General features: G+C 37.9%; 1 protein-coding gene and 1 long non-coding RNA gene across 6 annotated transcripts in view; one reads left to right on the forward strand and one right to left on the reverse strand.

Moving 5' to 3' along the window:
• Nucleotides 1-16,897, forward strand: part of LOC122562661 — a 21,477-nt gene extending 4,580 nt beyond the window's left edge. Inside the window, exons 2-4 of one of the 3 annotated variants that reach the window (XR_006315382.1) lie at nucleotides 11,906-11,987; nucleotides 12,481-12,522; nucleotides 16,739-16,897. This is a non-coding gene — a long non-coding RNA (uncharacterized LOC122562661). Of the gene's footprint in view, nucleotides 1-11,905; nucleotides 11,988-12,480; nucleotides 12,530-16,738 lie in introns of those variants that run through there. The other 2 variants (XR_006315381.1, XR_006315380.1) reach the window with 2 other exon arrangements.
• LOC122562660 (protein FAM216A) overlaps nucleotides 1-20,429 on the reverse strand; it is a 31,461-nt gene extending 11,032 nt beyond the window's left edge. Inside the window, exons 1-3 of one of the 3 annotated variants that reach the window (XM_043715692.1) lie at nucleotides 19,235-20,429; nucleotides 15,001-15,041; nucleotides 9,461-9,585 (exon numbers count right to left, since the gene is read on the reverse strand). In XM_043715692.1, coding sequence (XP_043571627.1) covers nucleotides 9,461-9,585; nucleotides 15,001-15,041; nucleotides 19,235-19,311 — 243 coding nt within the window. In that variant the 5' untranslated portion in view covers nucleotides 19,312-20,429. Of the gene's footprint in view, nucleotides 1-9,460; nucleotides 9,607-11,993; nucleotides 13,537-15,000; nucleotides 15,042-19,234 lie in introns of those variants that run through there. The other 2 variants (XM_043715691.1, XM_043715690.1) reach the window with 2 other exon arrangements.
• Nucleotides 20,430-21,818: the final 1,389 nt, after the last annotated feature.

Below are 21,818 nucleotides of genomic sequence, written 5' to 3' on the forward strand. Positions count from 1 at the left end.
ATCCTCCCTCAGCACAGCTGTAATGCTGTCCCTTATCAAAAATAACGCCACACCCCCTCTCTCGCCTCCCTTTCTATCCTTCCTGTAACATTTGTATTCTGGAACATTAAGCTGCCAGTCCTGTCCATCCCTGAGCCATGTTTCTGTAATTGCTATGATATCCCAGTCCCATGTTCCTAACCACGCCCTGTTCGGCCCCTTGCATTGAAATAAATTCAGTTTAATTTATTAGTCCTACTTTGTCCCTGCCTGCCCTGACTGTTTGACTCTCTTCTGTTCTCAACTGTACCCATCTCAGATTGATCTCTTTCCTCACTATCTTCCTGGGTCCCACCCCCTCCTTACTAGTTTAAATCCTCCTGAGCAGCTCTTAACAAATTTCTGTGCCAGTATATTAGTCCCCTTCCAATTTAGGTGCAATCCGTCCTTCTTGTACAGGTCACTTCTACCCCAAAAGAGATTCCAATGATCCAAAAATGTGAATCCTTCTCCCATACACCAGTTCCTCGGCCATGCATTCATCTGCTCTATCCTCCTATTCCTGCCCTCACTAGCTCGTAGCACTGGGAGTAATCCAGATATTACTACTCTCAAGGACCTCCCTTTTTTTTAAAATTCCTGCCTAACTCTCTGTAATTGCCCATCAGAATCTCAACCTCTTCCCTTCCTATGTCGTTGGTTCCAATGTGGACAATGACCTCTGGCTGGCCCCTTGAGAACATTCTGCACCCTCTCTGAGACATCCTTGATCCTGACACCAGGGAAGCAACACGCCATTCTGTTTTTTCGCTGCTGGCCACAGAAACGTCTGTCTGTACCTCTGACTAGAGAATCCCCTAACACAATTGATCTCTTAGAACCCGACATACCCCTGGTTGCATTAGAGCCAGTCTCAATACCAGAAACTTGGCTGTTTGTGCTGTTTCCCTGAGAATCCTTCACCCCCTACATTTTCCAAAACAGCATACCTGTTTGAAATGGGTATAGCCACAGAACACACCTGCACTAGGTGCCTACCTCTCTTACCTTTCCTGGAGTTAACCCATCTATATGACTGTATCTGAGACTTTTCCCCCCTTCCTATAACTGCCATCCATCAAATACTGTTGCTGCTGCAAATTTCTCATTGCTTCTGTCTCTCCAACCGATCCATTTGATCTGATAAGATTCGCAACCAACAGCATTTATTGCAGGTATAATCCGCAGTAACCTTTAAACTCTCTTTAAATTCCTACATCTGACAAGAAGCACATATCACTCTACTAAAGGCCATTTTTGCTCTTTCACAGTCTACAGACCCAGTAAATAACTGTCTTATTCCTCTACAAAACACTACCCCAGTTTAGATTAATAGTTATGGTTTGTATTTTAAGTTTAATCAAGAGACATATCTCAAAAAACATATCATCAAGAAAGAACCCACTATACTCACTGCAGACTTTCTGTAGGCCACTTAAAACAATGAACTTATCTGATTCTGTGTTGTGAACTTGGCCCAATCAGTTCCTCCAAGATTAGTTGTGAATTTCACTGTTTGTTAATTTTCCCAGACGCACTCCGATGTCCAGCGATACATGAATTCAAACAGCAAAGGCAGTAACTGTGCAGGTACACTGTGGTGTCAGTTTCTTTTTCTGTCTCTCTATCTATCTCTCCTGCACTGGCCTCACTATGTGCTTCCTTTGTTTGTTCTTCTCCCTTTTAAAACTGCTGTTGTTTTGACTTTTTTTTCCCCAAAGTTCCAAAACAATGCAACAGCATATAAAACAGTAATTGCTGCTCCTGGAATTGGAGGAAATCACCTCCAGCACCTAAAATACCTCAAAAAAGGAGCAGCTGTTACAGCCAGAAACTTTTCCCGTCCTCCATCTTGGATTATCCAGAATCAGTTGGGAAGATGTTTTCCCATTAATAAAAAGGTTAATTTGCACAGGCCATAAATTTAAGGCAAGGGGCAAGAGGTTTAGAGGGGATTTAATGAAGAATTATTTTACCTTGAGAATGGTGGGTATCGGAATTGGTTAGCTCAAGGAAAGCTCTGAAATGAGAGGAAGACAAAGGAAACATTTCAAAGACTCCCTGAGGCTTCCCTCAAAAAATGCATCATTCTGGAGATCCTTATCCAGAAGAAACCAATTTGGAGAAACTTCCTGTATGAAGAAATACAATTCTTTTGAGAAACCCATCAGTAAGATGAATGACAAAAAAGGAATTGGAAAAAGAAATATCAGCAATCTCAAGGCCAAGGTCCAATTCCACCTCCCGGAAACAGCTACCAAATGTCTGGTCAGAGATGCAGCTCTAGAATTGGACTCATCAGCTACACAAGGAACCACAGAACACATGGCCAGTGACACAGAATTTCCTAGGCTGACAATCATACTAATTAGTAAGTGATTGTTGATAATGATGAAAGAAGAATTATTTTATCCAGATGGTGGTAGGTATCTGGAACTCACCATCTAAATGAATGTTAGAGGCAGGAACCATTGCAATATTTAAAAAGTACTTGGAAGAACATTTGAAGTACCATGGCATACAAGGTTTCAGGTCAAAGTGGGACTATTAATAGATTGTCTCCACACCGGTCATCAAGCACAATGAGCCAAGAAATCTATTTCTGTGTTGTACAACTCTATGATTCTGTGATTTAGTTGAGGGAGGGGCAAGGTTAAGAAGACAAGAATCGATGTGTACTATGAATATAGGTTATCTCAAAAGGTCAAATTTGACACTAAGGTTCCAAGGAGTCAGATTTAATTTCAGTTGCCAGGGAAAAGGATGGAGTCGGTAGCTAGGGAACAGAATTTACAACAGAAACCAAACACAATGGTTTCATTTTATGCAATATTATTTGCAGGAAATTTATGCTTATCCAGTACTAGATGTTTAATAAGTAGTTTAATAAATAATAATTTAGCAACTGTGGAGAAGCTACATTACGTAGTGACAAAGTCGCACTGGGTGTCATCAGAAAATACTGTCCAAATCATTTCGAATACAGCAAGGTTACTTGGCAAAAGTAATGATTCTATTTTGTTAATCAAGATTGCTGAAGATTGGCACTTTCACAGAAATAGCGCTGCATGGGTTGCTAGGCAAGTGTAGTTACACATGTTAAAAGTAAGCTCATTAAAATGGATGAAGTTGTTCTGCAAGTTTAGAAAAGTCAATAATGCTGAAGAACAGAAGTGTGCTTTATAATACAGCTTTCTCAGTGATTCCAATCCTTCTGGCTTTCCTCTGCCTTTTCTGGAAATACTGTTATGTTTTCTAGTTGAGTGGTAATTGCAATACCTTTAATGTTAGACATAAGTTATAGGCAGTCAGCCAATGCAGAAGCCTATCATCTTTATTCTTTTAATGAACCACTGAACATAAGACGCAGTCAACTGATAGTTTAAAAATGCCATTGTTGCACCAAAATAATACTGTTTGAAGTTTGACATTTTACAGTGGTCTATTTTTACATGTTAAAATCATCAAAGTCCATGGGGATAGTGGCCAAAAATGGTGTTTAAGTTCATCAGTCGTGTTCTTGTTGAATGGACTATTCGTATTCTTCTTTATTTTTGTAATTTTGTTTTTTCTTGTTTTGTAGTTTTATATAAGGCTTATTTTTTTTATAACACTTGTACAATGAAAGGGGAGTGGCCAGTTCTCCCAGTTCAGGGTGTTTTCTGGCTTGGTTTGGTTTGACTTGGCTTTACCAAGCAGTCTGTTTGAAACTGCTGGTCAAAGCAAGCTGCTGGGAGAAAAGTTTCCCGGATTCAACAGAGGCTTTCTGGCTGACTCAGGTTCTTACAGGAGAGATGACACAGACAATGTTTGATTTTACTTTTTTAGACAAGGGGGTGTTTATGGGGATCTTGCAGGTATTTGCAACAGCATCATTAAGTTGCGATAGAATCAACTGGGTTTTCAGATAAATTATGTTATTCTAAATTCGGTTTTCTTTTGTTCGTGTGTTAATAAATTCTGTTTTGTTTAAAATAGAGTGGTTTGACCAGCTGCGATGCTCCTGGAATATTCACCTTACAATACTTAAAACAACTAGGAAAGTTAGGTTCTGGGCTACTTTCTTAAAATGTTTTGAGGGGTCTGGCCTGGTCCATAATATGGCAGATGCTAGAAATCTGAAATAAGAACAGAAATTGCTGGGAATACTCAGCAGATCTGAAGCATTTATGGGGAGAAATTAACTAGAGTTAGAAGATTTCAGATCATTTAGCATTGCTTCTTTCTCACAGATGCTGCCAGACCTGTTGAGTTTTTCCAGCATTTTTGTTTTTAATATGCTTTTACAAAACGTTGATTAAGAGCTGGAAATAACAATCTAGTTTTGAATTCAAGATTAGATGTCACGTGACCAGGTTATAGTCCAATAGGTTTATTTGAAAAAACAAGCTTTTGGAGCGCTGCTCCTTCATCACTTCACCTGAGCAGTGCTCCAAAAGCTTTTGATTTCAAATAAACTTGTGGAACTATTTATGAAGTTTGAGAACCCCAAAATGTAAAAAAAAATTCTATTTTACTGGCTTACCGTAATGTTTTGGAGTATTGGGAATTCAAGGGTTAAAGATCCCCTATTAGAGTGACTCACTATATGTTTGATCGTGTACCTGTCCTTTGACAGGTTGAGACTGGAAATTACGGCAGGTGTCTGGCTACCTCCGAACTGCCAAGATCATCTGGAGTTGTACATGTGTATTTTGCTCCCAGCCCTGGGCAAAGATATTTGTTTCCCTGAAAGACTGTCAGCCCTGGTTATAAATCTTATTAACTGCCTCCTATTCCTATTAAGACACTACCTTACCTATTAACAAGGGTATGTGAAGACCAACATGAGAACAATACTAAATCCTACTATCTACCTCCTTTCCAATTAACATAAGATTGTGAATAATACAGTAACAAGCTCCTGCGAACAATTCGCTATTTGTCATAGGAAGGTAGCAATCACTAGTCCTTGTAAGATTCAGAAATACCTGTTTTTGTGCAAATGTTGACTCTTAACTCCAGATGACACAAGTTTCAGTTCAAAGGTAGACACCTTATTACTGAACAGCCAGCGAGAGATTCTGGGTGACACCAAAGGAGTTTCATAGCCTTCATGTGGTGGCACCCCTCAATGAATCTCTGAACATTACATGCAAGCAGTATACTTTATATCTTGTTCGGGTGTGACTAATACAAAGTTCTTAACATCATCTGGCTAATTGCTACTATGCTGTTAAAGCAGGTATTTCTCAATCTTACAATGACTAGTGATTGCTACCTTCCTGTGACAGATAGAATTGTTCACAGGAGCTTGTTACTGTATTATTCACAATCTTATGTTAGTAGCAAAGGAGGTAGATAATAGGACTTCGTATTGTTCTCATTGTTGGTCTTCTTCTTAATAGTAAGGAAGTGTGTTAATAGAAACAGGAGGCAGTTAATAAGATTTATAACTAGGGCTGACAGTCTTATTCAGAGAAACAAATATCTTTGCCTGGGTCTGGGATGTCTCCAGATGATTTTGGCAGTTCAGAGGTAGCCAGACACCCACTATGAATTCGGTTCTCAGCCTGATATAGTGAGTCACTCTAATACAGGATCTTTAACCCTTGAATTCCCAATACTTCAAAACAGTATTATAAACTAGTAAAATAGAAAATTTTACTTTTGGGGTTCTCAAATTTCACTATAACCTGGTATTGTGTGACTTCTGACTTTATCCACCCCAGTCCAACACTGGCACCTCCACATTATGAATCCAAGATGTTTAAACTTGCAGTTCCAGTAAGAGACCTGGAATTTGTGCTGCTACAGACAAAAATGATTGGATTGATTGAATCAGATGACTAGCATATTGAGACACAAGGACTTTAACAGTCAAGCACAAGAAATGATGACCATGGTTTGTGCGGATGGATGTTAATGCTAACACACTCCAAGAAGTAGACAATGCACCCTTCTCTGTCCAGTAACCTGATGACAATCTGGCACTGTAAATTACTTGCTAGACACTATGATGTATTGATCTCTGCTGTATGCCTATTAAAGATTTGCAGTTGCTAATAAATTCTTGAATTCTGACAGTTTTTAAATGTATTTGTTTTGTAAGCACTGAAAGTGATAGCTCCCAAAAGACAAAATAATAGATTGCTAACAATATAGACTGAAGACTCCATTGAGAACTCAGAGTTTATCTATTCAGACTTTAGTTTTAATATCTGGTTCATAGTAGGTGTTACATATAGTCTGTTATCCATGCAACAAGTCTGCATGTGCAGAGATGTCAGGCAAGGACAAGAGCCATGTTTAGCTTACTCTCTCTTGTTTGCTGACTGACCTGCTGTGATTTTCAGCACTTTTTTGTTTCCAGTACAGATTCCAGCATCTGCAGTAATTTGCTCCTACAAAATGAGGGTTACCGGAGATACTGTCCTTAGTTAAGACCTGTGCTGCTTGTCTTTGTAAGGACACAAACAGTGTTAATGGTGCACCCATTTTTGATGGGTAATGTGGCCAAAATATTCAGAAGGTTAAGCAACAATAAATGATCTGCAAATTTCCTTAACTTGCTGGTTGACTTATACCACTCCAAAAAGGAATTTTATGGTGCTGTGATATTATCCCTACGTCTAGACTGGAAGGTCTGGGTTCAAGTCTCAGCTGCTCAGAGGTGTGTTATAATATGTCTGAATGGATTGGTTAAAAAATACTTTTTTACACCACTCTATAATTTGTTTTCTATGAATGGCATCTTGTTATGAGTCTCACAGGTACATTTAAGAATTTGCTGGATTTTAATTAATTATTTAAACTCACCATATAAAGTTAAAATTCGTAATTAAGAGTATATCACCAATTAAATGCTATGATATTTATAAACACATACTAATCAACATCTCTGGTCTAAAATGGGAACACTATAAAGCGTTTAATCTCATTTCTGCATGTTGTCAATTCTTGTTAGTGATTTTAAAAAGTAAACAATTTTATTCTCTTACTTTTCCTAATACTTACCTATCTGAATCCAATCTTTATTTCCCTCCCTATTTCTGTATCTGAATTCACCCATTCTAATTCACTTTCTATGACCATAAGAAATAGGAGCAGAAATTAGGCCATTCAGCCTATCGAGTCTGCTCCACCATTCCAGCATGGCTGATAAGCTTCTGAGTTTAGATTAGAGTGGTGCTGGAAAAGCACAGCAGGTCAGGCAGCATCCGAGGAGAGGATTGTGAACCCCATTCTCTCATTTTCTCCCTGTAACCCTTGATCCCCTTGATACTCAAGAACCTATCTATCTCAGTACAGCATGGAAACAGACCCCTCGGTCCAACCCGTCCATGCCGACCAGATATCCCAACCCAATTTAGTCCCACCTGCCAGCACATTATCCTATCCATGCCCTTCATAATTTTGTAAACCTCTATAAGGTCACCCCTCAGCCTCTGACGCTCCAGTCAGTCTTAAATATACTCTATGACCTGTCCTCCACAGCCTTCTGTGGCAATGAATTTCATAAGTACACCACTCTGGCTGAAGAAGTTTCTCCTTATCTCCATTCTACAAAGGCCCTCGCTTTACTCGAAGGCTGTGCCCTTGGGCCTAGTCTCTCCTACCAGTGGAAACATCTTCCCAACATCTACTCTGTCCATGGCATTTAGTAATCTGTATAATTCAATTAGATCACCCGTCATCCTTCTAAACTCCAAGTGTAAACCCAGAGTCCTCAAACTTCCACATAAGTTAAGCTTTTCATTCCTGGGACCATTCTCATGAACCTCCTCTGAACATGCTCCAGGGCTAGTACATCCTTCTGAGATATGGGGCCCAAAACTGCGCACAATACTCCAAATGCGGTCTGACCAGAGCCTTATAAAGCCTCAGAAGTACAACCCTGCTTTAATATTAATGTCCCCTCAAAACAAATGCCATCATTGCATTTGCCTTCCTAACTACTGACTCAACCTGCAAGTTTACCTTGAGAGAATCCTGAACTAGAACTCCCAAGACCCTTTGCACTTCAGACTTCTGAATTTTCTCCCCATTTAGAAAATAGTCCAAAATGCATGACCTCACACTTTCCCATGTTGTACTTCATCTGCCACTTCTTTGCCCACTCTCCTAACCTGTCCAAATCCTCCTGCAGCCACTCCACCTCCTTGATGCTACCTGTCCCTCTACTTATTTTTGTATTGTCTGCAAACTTAGCCAAAATTTTCAGTTCCTTAATCTAGATCATTAAATGTATAAAGTGAAAATGTTCCTTTGATTCTTTCTCCATCTTTAAATTTCATTTATGAGATTGTCAGCTGTGAAACAGAGAAAGGTGTCTGATGCCCTCCTGCCCTCATCATAATATTAACAGCTTGCACTTAAAGAAATTATGAAAGAGAAAGAATTTTGACTTGCAGGATGCAGCAAAATGGTGCTGCAAGATACCTTGCTCCTGCAAGGTCAAGCCAAATATCTTTGAGTGAAGGTGAACAAGCAACTAATCACTAGAAAGAAGCTCTTGCATTCAGGAAAAAAAGAGAATATTGGTCAGCAAAGAAAATACATAATTCACTCTGGGAGAATGTAAAATTACACCAATCATAGGGATGATACAGCACACTAGGCCCATCATTTCTATGGCAGCTCTTTAAAAGAGCTTTTAGACTGACTGCTTTAAATTGTTTTTTGTGTCTGGCATTTTTATATGGCATTGGCTGTACAACACCCTGGGAGGTTCTTATCCCACAAAAAGCTCTTTACAATTGCAATTTTTTATAAAAAGTCAAGGTGTGGCATTAGATTGCCTGCTTATCCTATTGCATGAGGCAGGCACAGCAAAGATCAGCACTCCTATCAACAGCATGAAAACCCAGCAGCAAAGGCTAGACTTCACCCCAAGATCCTAATACTCAGCATTCCAATATTAACAAAACTCAATTTTTTAAACAATGTGGTATTTATTCCTTTGAGTTTGAACCTGATGTGAGCCAATATATAATTATATATCTTCCACTACCCAAGCTAATTACTTACATCTAGGGTAAATCTTGGGTAGAGTAGTGGGTCTGGGTGGGTTACTCTTTGGAGGGTCGGTGTGGACTTGTTGGGCCGAAGGGCCTGTTTCCATACTGTAGAGAATCTAATCTAATCTAAAAAAGTCCATGCAACTTGTATGTATTAGCTGTCTATTCACTTAAATCCATTTCAATAGATAGATTGAAGTTGTTTTTGGGTTAGGAAGTATACGCTTGTAAAGTATAATACCGTAAACAAAAATAAAATTGTATAAAAGCGCAGCAGATTCTATCCTTCATTGGTTGGCTTCCTAGAAAACAATTGGATAACAGAATTATTTTGTCTATGTTAATTATAGGTTTTGTTAAGTAGAATGCCCAATGCAAGTAACTGCCTGGGAGAGTAGGATTGAGAAAAGTAGTATATTACAGACATGTAGCATAGACACCACCTGCAGAAATGGTGCATTCTCCACTGATTTGGGGATGTGAATAGTTTTCAGCTGTGGACTGAGTGGTTGTTGCAGCATGACTTGATACTCTCTGCCTTTCCGTTCCTTCATTTCAGCTACTTTTTCTGTTAGTGGAAACATTAATGCTAGATTAAAAAAAAGCAAAAGAAATAAACAATGTATTTAACTGAAAAAGAAAGTTTTTCATATATGTTTTAAAGTTTTTAATGCAGCTTTGATCATTTTAAAACATGAGCTTATCTTATTTATTTTCAGGACATGACTGACCTAGACAATTTATAGCACTGGATACTATTTTTACCATGTTTCTCCACCAGATTTCCATTCTATCCGTGCTTTCCACTCCTTGGTGTAGAGTCCTGGAGGACACTGGAAAATCCACATTTAGTTCTCTCTCCTAATTCTCCAAGATGACAATGGCATGCCGTTTTTAAAAATCATTGCTGTCCTGATATTGGTAGTCCTAAAATTTTTACTTAGTGAAAAATGGCCACATATGTCAAAGTTAGGGCAATGTTCAATGTGCAGGTCAGCTCTTGTTCTTCTTGGTAGCACAGCTTGTAGGATTCAGAATTGCTGGAGAAGTAGACTTGGTGAGTTGCTACAGTATATTTTGTACATGTTCACCTATTGCCACACTAAACTGGGTTTTGTTAGCGTTGTGACTGCAACAACTTTTTTAATTACATTGAAAATTAGAAACAAGTACATCATAAAGTCCTTCAATGGAATATCAAACCACATAGCAGGTAAAGAGCAGGGCTGCTAAAGATTTAGATTAGAGTCGTGCTGGAAAAACACAGCAGTTCAGGCAGCATCCGAGGAGCAGTAAAATCGATGTTTCAGGCAAAAGCCCTTCATCAGGAATACAGGCAGAGAGCCTGAAGGGTCTCTCCACCCTTCAGGCTCTCTGCCTGTATTCCTGATGAAGGGCTTTTGCCTGAAACATCGATTTTACTGCTCCTCTGATGCTGCCTGAACTGCTGTGCTTTTCCAGCACCACTCTAATCTAGACTCTGGTTTCCAGCATCTGCAGTCATTGTTTTTACCTTGCTAAAGAGGTGTGTCTTCCTTTTAAAGGAAGAAAACAAGTTAGGGATTTAAGGAGGTCACTCCAGAGTTTGGGGCCCACGGCAGGTGATGACAATTTCATAACCCTTTTGACTTGAAGGCAATTGAAGCACCATTTAAAGTGACAAGATAAATCCCTCACTTTGTTATGGTGACTTTATATTTATTAATTTTTGTGAACTTAGAGTCATAGAGACGTACAGCACTGAAACGGACCCTTCGGTCCAACCCGTCCATATTGACCAAATATCTCAACCCAATCTAGTCCCACCTGCCAGCACCCGGTCCATATCCCTCCAAACCCTTACTTGAGAACTTTTTATTTTCCTTAAGAGGCATTCCCCAGAACCAGACCTAGTAATGAGATATACCGATTAGTAAAGTTTTCTAAGCATACTTCAGAATCTGATCTCCATCTCTGCCCTTTACACTCTTAACAATATCAGTCTATGTGCAGATAAATGGTCTTGCATTATTATTCTTATCATATTTACACTTCTCTGCAATTTCCTTGCAAATTTGCTCCTCTATTTTTCCCGTTATTGGTGGCCTATAAAATACACCCAGCTGTATTTGACAAATATCAGGTTTAGTATTGGTCCATGCAATTTTACACTCCACTTATTGACAACATAAAACTGACATTCCATGTGATCCTGGTTATTTTGTTAAAATTATTTAATGATTTTAAGAACATACGAATATTATGGACCACATTTTATTTATCTTAGCGGAGTCAGTAATTAGGGCAAACAGACTTAATTGATTGGTAGAAAGTTTAGAAAGGAGATGAGGATTCTTTTTTCATTCAGAGTGATGTTGCGGTCCTGGAACTCATTACTGAAAGACTAGTAGAAGTAGCAACCCGCAAGTCATTTAAGAATGTATCTGGATATGCAACTCAATATTGGAAAATGAGATTAGGTTAGATGGCTCGCTTTTTGGTCAGCACAGACTCAATGGCCCAAGTAGCTTCCTTCTGTGCCGTAAATGCCAATGTTCAATTGCTTACTTATGTTGTATATAATCTTATTTGCAAATAAATCTGAACAAAGCATGAGACTGTGTGCAGTTCTCTAATGTGTCATCTGAGATCTGGGAACAAGACTATTTGTATTACCAATATTTACTGGTAATCAGTTTGATGTAGTTGATTGTTAATTAGGTCTGAATTTCACTCATGCATTCCTAATTTTCAGTTCATAACCAACTCAGTCAGTTCTGGCTTAGTGAGAATGCTGGCCTTTGTATTTAACACAAGTTTCTAGTCTTAAACAACAAAATAAAGTGATATTTATTGGTTAAAAAAATTCCTAACTTGTTTATATCACTTCAATTTTATAAAATGAACAGAATCAAGCTCCCATGTCATGTAGAGTTTGTAATGGAATGAAGTTCATCACCATCACTGCTTGAAACACTGCTGTAATCCCAGGTTTGTTGCTGTTATGATATTTGCAGAAATTACATTTTGAAGAATGTAACACATCAGGTTAAAATAAACACACTCCCTTTGTTTACAGTTAGACCCATCTGACCTGGTTAGGGTATCAGGCATACATTTTTGCTTTTGTTCAAGTTCAAAGGCAACCTCAAGATGTGAAATGGAAATAGTTTTTGTCTGAAAATCTCTTCCAATCTAGTTCCTGGTGGGCACTGAACAACAGCACAACATTTTCACTAATTTGGAACTAATTTAGCAACCTTACTCTAGTTAAGTGACATGATTGCAGTTGTGGAAGTGGAAAGCTGTTCCAATGGTTCAATAATGGTGTGTTATTTTGAGATTGACCCAGATGAAAAAGTAAACTTCAAATTGGATTTAATAGCAAACAAATTAATCTTAAAATATGCAAATTATTTTAATTACTAACCATTCTTTAATGTAATGAGCACTAGTAATGTTTTTCATTTCCTATCCACTTCAGAAAACATGAACAAATGGCTTAAAGATTGATTTTCCAGAATAAGTGAGGACATATTACTGTTTCCACTTTCTTCAGTAGTAATGTGTAAATGACAACTATTGTTCCCCATCATCCCTTATCAAATAAGAGGGTAGCACTTGAACTTTTCTATATAACAATCATACCAAGGTGTCAATGTGCACCAAACAGTTGATTTTATTATGCAGACACCCAAACAAATGATCATGCTTCTTATTTATGGTTAACGGTTTTGATGTGGTTTGCCATATACCAAAATAAAAGATGCTAAATGACCAGCATGCATAACGGGTTGTTTTATCTATATAGGACCTGCCTTGATAGTCCTAATGAGTGGTTTGATGGCCTGGTGTTCTACACGTCCAGCACTCAGGTTCTGGCACAGCCATTTGACCAGGGAAGCAATTTCCTTGGTCAGTTCTTTGAAACCAAATTCAACAGTTTCTTGGAGTTGTAATAAGTTGGAGTTAATCTTGACTAGTCTAGAATCCATACTCTGCAGCGTAGTCTCAACTGAGTTCACAGTGGAGCTCACCTCCTCCACTGCTGATTCTATCTGACTGGTACTGGACTCAATTACACCTTGAAGCAGCTTCACCTCAATCTGAAAACTGACTTGCATCTCTTTGAATGTATGCTGGAGATTCTCTTTCACTTCCCCTAAATTGGTCAGCCCGTCCTCTAACATTGCCAAATTGACTGGAAGGTCAGCATCCTGATGATCTTTTTCAGTTTGCCATATTTTTCTTCCTCTTACCCTTACTTTGCTCTCAGCATATGTGTTAGTTTGTTTGCCTTCCTGTTTGGCAGTTCGAATCCTCAATTCCTGCTGTCCTGGAGGTTCTTTCTGAATCAGACAATGGTCTGAAGTAAAAGTTGGCATTAGATTACATTCCTCCTGTTGGCTACTTTGCCCCTGTCTTTGTTGGTTGAAACATTCTGGAATTGCTGTCTGTACAACACTGTTAGTATTAGCTGGGGAAGGAATTGGTGGATTAACTTTTCTGCTGATCACCTCTTGGAATATTTCTGTAGCATCTGGAACAAAATTATGAATCATGAGTAGCATTTCACTCAGTGTTGTATCTTGCCCATTAAATAACTGGTTCTTATTTATTAAAGACATCAAGAAAGATTACATTTACAATAGTTAGAAAAAAGTTTGCACAGGCCTGCAGTCATTTCTTTTTGACATTCGTATGTTTGTGTGGGTCTTCACCAATAGAAATAACTATGCAAAATGTTGACAGTTTTCTACAAAAATGTGGATGCAGGAATACATATTGAAATTGAAAAATAAGGATGAAATACAGAATTTTGATCCCACTTAATTTCTAGATTATACTTGAAGCAAGATTTTAACTAATTGAAACTTATCCACTTTAGAGTTAAAAATCACACAACACCAGGTTATAGTCCAACAGGATGAAGGACCGGCACTCCGAAAGCTAGTGTGCTTCCAATTTAACCTGTTGGACTATAGCCTGGTGTTGTGTGATTTTTAACTTTGTGCACCCCAGTTCAACACCGGCATCTCCAAATCACGGCATGCCTTTGGTATTGACTGACTGTTTTGCATAGCCACGAGCTATTGACAAGTACATAAGTAAAGCATTTTTGTTTATGTATTAAACAATTTAATTTGTTTATTCTCATAATAAAGTATAAAAGGAACTAACTATATTGCAAAACATCAGGTTAGTGAAATAATCCTTCCTTATCCCAAATCCTCCCTTTCACCAATGCTTGCCAGTGTAACCTCCACCCTTTTAGTTTGCTCATGAAGAAAGAGACTGCAATCTATTCCCCACCTAATGCAGAGGTGGGAATCTGGTACATAAGTAATTATAGTTGTCTGTATTCTCTAGTCTACCAGAACTAGTTTTCTCTAGTTCTTTTAATAAAACATTAGTGTATACCAACTTCCACATAAAATCATCATTGAATCCCCCATACATTTTAATTGAATTTTAATGAAGCCAGTAGAATTCTCTGGAGCATGGTCATATTCGTGATCTATAATTTTTCTAATATGTGAACTATAATTAGATTCGGTTTGATCCAGCATCGAATCAGTGTCACTGACAAAACAAATTTAACAGCATCACATATATTATGAACATATATATTAAAAGCCAAACAATCCCAAAACTGAGCTAAATCCTGTGATATATCCAACATAAAAGTTTTAATTATATTACTATCTGTCAATATTAGGTTTAACTGACATTGACCACGGGCAATTGTTTAAGCTTGAAAATGGTAAATTCATGGACTTTACACAACATACAAAATAAACAAATTCTTATAATAATTAGCAAAATAGCTAAAACAGAAAATAATACCAATATTCCAATGAGGTCAGAAGTCAAATGGCTAAATATTTATTCATCTCACCTAGGAAGTATATCAGCTGTTAAAGGTATTTGTGTCATCTTTGTACATTATTAAAACTTGAAAGATGCCACCAAGAAAACAGAAAAGTAAAAAACTACTCCTTACCATTTGAATCATGAGTTTTTGGAAAATTATGTCCTCGTGTCCTAAAAGAAATAGTACACTGAGAAGATGCCATTACATGCAAATAAATATATAATTAAATATGCAAATGTTAACTTTTGAACTTCCAATAAGAAATTTTAAAATTACACCATTCACTTTAGCTTATGCTGCTTAAATTAGAAAAATAAAATCCAATTGAAAGAAACTGGCCAAAATTGGATTATAAGAAGGAACACTTGTACCAATTTAAACTGTAGTCTTATTGCTTGATAGATCTCGTGGGCGGCACGGTGGCACAGTGATTAGCACTGCTGCCTCACAGCGCTAGAGACCCGGGTTCAATTCCCGACTCAGGCGACTGACTGTGTGGAGTTTGCACATTCTCCCCGTGTCTGCGTGGGTTTCCTCCAGGTGCTCTGGTTTCCTCCCACAGTCCAAAGATGTGCAGGTTAGGTGAATTGGCCCAGCTAAATTGCCCGTAGTGTTAGGTAAAGGGGTAAATGTAGGGGAATGGGTGGGTTGCGGCTCGGACTTGTTGGGCCGAAGGGCCTGTTTCCACACTAAGTAATCTAATCTAATCAGTCATATATCATTCAGCAGAACAAAACTATTTACACTGTGGAAGACAAATTTTATTGACAATTTTATTTTCCCCCCCCCCCCCCCTTTGTCAGATCCTCCATTTCCTAATTAGCCGGGTTCACTCTTTGCAGGAGTAGTTACTGTGAGTTTACTTAGGCTAGAAATTGAAGGGCATGGGATTTAAAAAAGGGAAAGTCTTGTTATAACTGTACAGAGTGTTTGTGAGGCTGCAGTTTTGGTCCCCATATTTAAGAAAGAATATCTTGACATTGGAGTCAGTTTAAAAGATTCCTGGATTGAAGGGGTTGGTATCAAGAACACTAAACATGTTACATCTTTATTCATTAAAGTTTAGAAGAAGCAGGTGTGATTTTATTGAAATATTCAAGATTCTGAGGGGGCTTAACAGGATAGATGTCAAGAAGATGTTTTCACTACTGGGGAAATCTCGAACTAGGGGATATAGTTTTCAGAATGAGGGACACTCATTTAAAACTGAGATGTGAAGGAATTTCTCTCCCAGATGGTAATGACTGTCTGAGCAGAGAATTGGGGAGGCTCGATCACTGAAAGTACATAGAGGCAGCAGGGTAGATTTTTGAAATATTGGGGAATTGAGGGCTATGTAGAGCTGGCACAAAAAAGGAATTGAGTCCTAGGGCAGATCAGCCATGATCATACAGAATGCAGGGCAGACTTGAGGGGCTGAGATGCCTTCTCTTGCTCATATTTCTTGTGTTATGTTGAATCTTTCTAATCTTCCACTGATTATCATAAGAGTTATATCAAGTAGATAGATAATTTGGTCTATCCTAGCTCACATAATCAGGGCAAAATTATGTCTCCTATCAAAGTGTTCAATTATTTATTAAATGATTCCAAGGTATTTAACTCAGCTGACTTAAACAGAATTTAATTTTATTAGTCATCATTTTGAAGCAAGAAAAATAACTCCCTGAAATGTTGTGTTTCATTATCATAAGTTTAATTATAATTGCTCTGTTCCTACAACCTTGGTGTTTTTTTTTAAAAGTACTGCTCTACATTTGCCATTCCTACTCAAGAATGAATGATTAATGGAGAAAAAAGAATGTTGTTCATCTATTCTGAGACTGATAAATGAATGGTGGTTATAATAAGTTTTTCCTTTTTTTAGGTTGGGATCTTGGCAGAGATGACTGACTCTTCAAAAAAAAAGGAATGAGAACCATAAAGTCAAAGAGCTGCACAGACTCGGACTCTTAGGTCCAACTCATCCATGCTAACCAGATATCCTGGATTAATCTACTCTCATTTGCCAGCATTTGGCCCATATCCCTCCAAACCCTTCCTATTCATATACCCACCCAGATGCCTTTTAAATGTTGCAATTGTACAAGCTTCCACCACTACTTCTGGCAGCTCATTCCAAACACATACCACCCTCTGTGAAAACATTGATCCCTTTCAAATCTTTCTCCTCTCACCTTAAGCCTTTACCCTTTAGTTTTGGACTCCCCTAGCCTGCAAAAAGAAACCTTGATTATTCATCCTATCCATACCCCTCATGATTTTATAAACTTCTATAAGGTCACTCCTCTGCCTCCACCACTTGAGGGATAATGCCCCAGCCTATTCAGTCTTTCCCTATAACTCAAACCCTCCACCCTCGCAACATTCTTCAATATCTTTTCTGAACCCTTTCAAGTTTCACAAAATCCTCTCTATAACATGGAGTCCAGAATTGAACTCTGTATTCCAAAAGTGGTCTAACCAATGTATTGTTCAGCCGCAACATGATATCCCAACTCCTATATTCAATTCTCTGACCAATAAAGACAAGTATACCAAATGCCATCTTCACTACCCAGTCTACCTGCAACTCCACTTTCAAGGAATCCTTCAGCACTTTCACAATGAAAAAAGAGCATTGAAAACACTATGCTTTTGAGTTATTCAAGTTGCCATGTCTCTAATGGACAATGCACCCTGTATCCTGGTGAACTACATTCAGGCTGTCATACCAAATTCTTACTAGGGATTGGTCCGCAGTATAAATCTTTTTTATAATTTCACACAAAATTAGCAAGGGGTACATAGGATGAGTGGCATGTAAACTATTAAAATGCTAGTACAGGAACATAGAATTTGGGCACAGGGTTAGCCCCTTTGCCCTTCATGACTGCTCCATCATTCTATAAGATAATGTCTGATTTGATTTTACTTTCCTGACCACTCTCCATAGCCCTCAACTCCCTCAACTTTCAGAAGTTTATCGAACTCTGCCTTGAATAAATTCCAATGACAAGCCTTCACTACTTCGAGTTTTTTTTTGTGTTAATGAAAAAGTATATTGCTAGAGAATAGTAAACAATACTTTATATCATTCTACACCTTATGTGGAAGTGTATAATAGTAATACAGGGTGTACAGAGTGGGGAAAAAATGTTCTTTCAGAGAAGTTAAATCTTGATGTTTTAATAATAAGTAGCTTCCCAATATTTATGAAGCAATTGATCAGCAAATTATAAGAATAATCAAAGTAAATTATCTTTTACATAATACAGAACCTTTGGAAAAATAAGCTGCCATAAATTATGAAGCCGAACACTGATTATAATCAAATGAAAACATGAAATTAGAATTGAGACAGCTTTAAACTTACAAAGAAACACAGACATTCAATGTGAAACAGGTATTTTACTATTGAAACATCTGTGGTATTTTGTTACTCCAAATAATCATCCAGTACAATGTGACAACTAATGAAGTACAGAAAATAACTGCAATATCTTTAAAAGTTCTAAAGTGTCAAATGTAATAGTCCAGAATAACTCTAAAATAGGGCTTCAATAAATATTCTCCCAAGTGTTTAATTTTCTGATGTTGATATTAGACACTGGAAATTAGAGAAGTCAGGATAATAGCAGTCTGCACAGCAGCTGACAATTTGCAATACAAACAACAACAATGAGCACCATTATCCACCTCAATGTTTTCATCACAGTATCTCATTTCTTTTTAGCTGTAAATAGCCTCAGCAACCCAAGGGAAGCAAGTGGCTCCATCACAATGGGTGAAAATCATAAATGATAAATATTTCCCTTTTTACCTAATGCAGAAGATGAGCCAAGCATATTTAAAATATAATTAGATATTTCAGTAAGTATCATCTGATTCCTCATTTATTTAAAAAATGCCTTTTACTTTAAAAGTTTTCTCATAAAATTTGCAATGACAACCAAGATACATTCTGAGGTCAACGGTTATGAAGACAGAAACAATGCTGAAATGAAAAGTAACCAGAAACGATGAGAAAACGTTGAAGTGACGAAGTGCAAAATGCAACCAGAATAACATCAACTCAATTAGCACGAAACTTAGTGTTTTATATTCTCTTTTAAGAAACTTCAAAACTGTGGAGGCGAAATGAATTTCACCATAATTCCCCTTGAAAACAGAAATAATCGTGTGGCCGACATAAAAAATGACATTCAAGGACATTTAGTAAAATGGGAAAGGCATATAAAGCTAGTCATCTTAAGACCGGAATTGATAGACGAATGACACAAATGAGCAACAAGTACCGTTTGATTCCTGGTTTTGTCTATTTCGGCAGAACGCATAGCTGCCTAAGCCAATTTGAATGGAGAATGAAAGTGGTTTTTCTTACCTTTTCAAGCATGATTGCTGCAGACCCTGGCAATCAGAATCTCGTTCGAGAAAAGTAACCTGTTTTCTGGACTCCATTAAAGAAAATTTATGCCTAGATTCTCCCTACACTAGACCCACAACAGTGGAGTTCTTGAAACTCTGGGCAACGGCTGATAGCTTAGTGAAAGCCTCTGTTTTTGCTGAATTAGCGCCCAGCATACACATGCGCACAGTATAAGGTTCAAGGCACAATTTAAAGCAAGTGTTAAAGAATGTAACGGCATTAGATCAGTGAGAACTAAACATACTTAGGTTCTGGTGATAATATGGTGCATTATTAAGCGATTTAACGCAGGGGATTTATAACATATTGCCAATGTTGTTTATTTTATATTTGTTTTAATAACTACGTCGCAAGTAATTGTTGCGTGTTTTTGATTGGGGCGGTTTTAATGTTTTATTTTATTAATTATGATTTAAGTTTCCTAATAGTTTTCATTGTTTGCTGGCCTAATATTCATGTTTGCTGTGTGGGGCACCTTGTGGGGTATCTTACAAGGACAAAATCAAGTTCAACAATCCTCTTAAAGGCAGAACTCCCAGACTGCCAGCACTTTTCAAACAGAGGTGACTTTGTTAGCTCGGTCAGGATATAAGATGGTCACAGACCCAAGGGGTTTCTGTGTGGTGAGGCAGGTGGAGCCAAATGACCAGCGGTACGCAAAGCTCCGCTTCAAGAATGCTTTCAAATGTGACATGAAGACCCCAGATATCAATGATTGTACGCGGAATGGACCCGCTTATATCAGAGGACAATATCATGGAGTGGCATGCACCACCAGGATGACCAGCACCCACTTGAGGCAAAACCTGTCTCACAAGGATTAAACTCTTCAGCTGTGTGCACATGAAGAGGTCCTATCTAGAATGAATTTATTTGCTCAATGGCCATTATCTTTTGTGGATGAAAGGATGCGACCAATAATAAAAAATAAAATTGACATCCAGTCTTGATGTTAAAACTCTCTTCCATGTTTTCAAATCTCTCCATAGCCTCAACCCTCCCTATATCTATAATCTCCACAAACCTTCAAGATATCTGCGTGCGTTTAATTCTGGTTTCTTGTGCATCCCTGATTTTAATCACTCCTGTTGGTCCTGGATTCCAACTCTGGGATATCATCCTTCTACCTCTCCACATCACTTCCTTCCTTTAAGATACCCCTTAAAACCTCATTCTTTGTTCAAATACTTTACCATACAACTTGATGTGACTTAATTTCATATTCTGTTTTAAAAGTTTCCACTGAAACGCCTTGGGGCATTTTATTAGGTTGTTATTGTTTTCATTAGTAATGAGAGTAAACTGCAGTAACAAGTTTACAAAAATGATTGATGAATTTCAATCAAGTCAGCTCTTATCATATTGCAACAATGACTGCAATGAGAATTTGCAATTAAGATGTTTTTATTTGCAGAAAACGTCCAGCTGTTTCAACTCTACATCACAATAGTAGGGGTCACAGTTATCCTCATAGAAAGTAAATCACATATACCTCTAGAAAAGAAATCACATATACTCCATTGATACATATTTAAGTATATCTCCACTGGAATCTAGATTGCATTTATACCTCATAGAATATACTCAATGTACTCAATTACTAAATAGATCATATTCTGCATCCTGAAATATTGACCACACACAATAAATTAACCATACTCCAGTGGGAAAATTTCTTCACTGAAATGTCGCTTGAACATAGCAGATTCTCAAGATGTCCATGGTTGCGGGTTTCTTAATATCCATATTATAATATGGATTGCAGGGGAATGTTTACATATTCCTCATGGGAAGAAGATATGGGGATGCATCTATCATCGTCAGCCATATTACACTATTGATCATTCCGATATATCCCTGACATAAATCCCATATACTTACATTAGGCATCAAGTTTGATAATTTGGCGTCAAGGAGCTTTTAACAAATGAATCAATGGGAGTCAGGGAACGTTTCTCTGCTGGTTGGAGTCAAACCTGACACAAAAGATGGTTTTGGTAGTTGGAGGTCAGTCATTTCAGTTCCAGTACATCTCTGCAGAAGTTCCTCAGGATAGTGTCAATTGACCAACCATCTGTCAGAAATGTTCAATGACAGTTCAACAATATTCAGCACCATTCAAAAGTCATCAGATACTGAAGCAGGCCATGTCAAAATATAGCAACAGCTGAAAAGTATCCACGTTTGAGCTGACAAGGACATGTAATATTCATGCCACAAAAGTGCCAGGCAATAGCTATCTCCAACAAGAGAAAATCTAAACATTGCACCTTGACAATCAATGGCCTCACCATTGCTGAAACCCCAACTATCAAATTCCTGGAGATTACTACTAACCAGGAAAGGACTGGACTTGCCATACAAATATCTGGTTAGAGAGTAGGAATCTAGGTGGGATGTTCTTTGGACGGTCGGTGTGGACTTGATGGGCCAAATGGCCTGCTTCCACATTGTAGGGATTCTATGAAAATGTATTCACTATTTTAAAGGAGCAAATCATGATGATGATTAACTATTTCTGGTTGCCTGTTGACTGCAA

The sequence above is a fragment of the Chiloscyllium plagiosum genome, chromosome 25 (genome assembly GCF_004010195.1).
Source record: "Chiloscyllium plagiosum isolate BGI_BamShark_2017 chromosome 25, ASM401019v2, whole genome shotgun sequence".
Lineage (NCBI taxonomy): Eukaryota > Metazoa > Chordata > Chondrichthyes > Orectolobiformes > Hemiscylliidae > Chiloscyllium > Chiloscyllium plagiosum.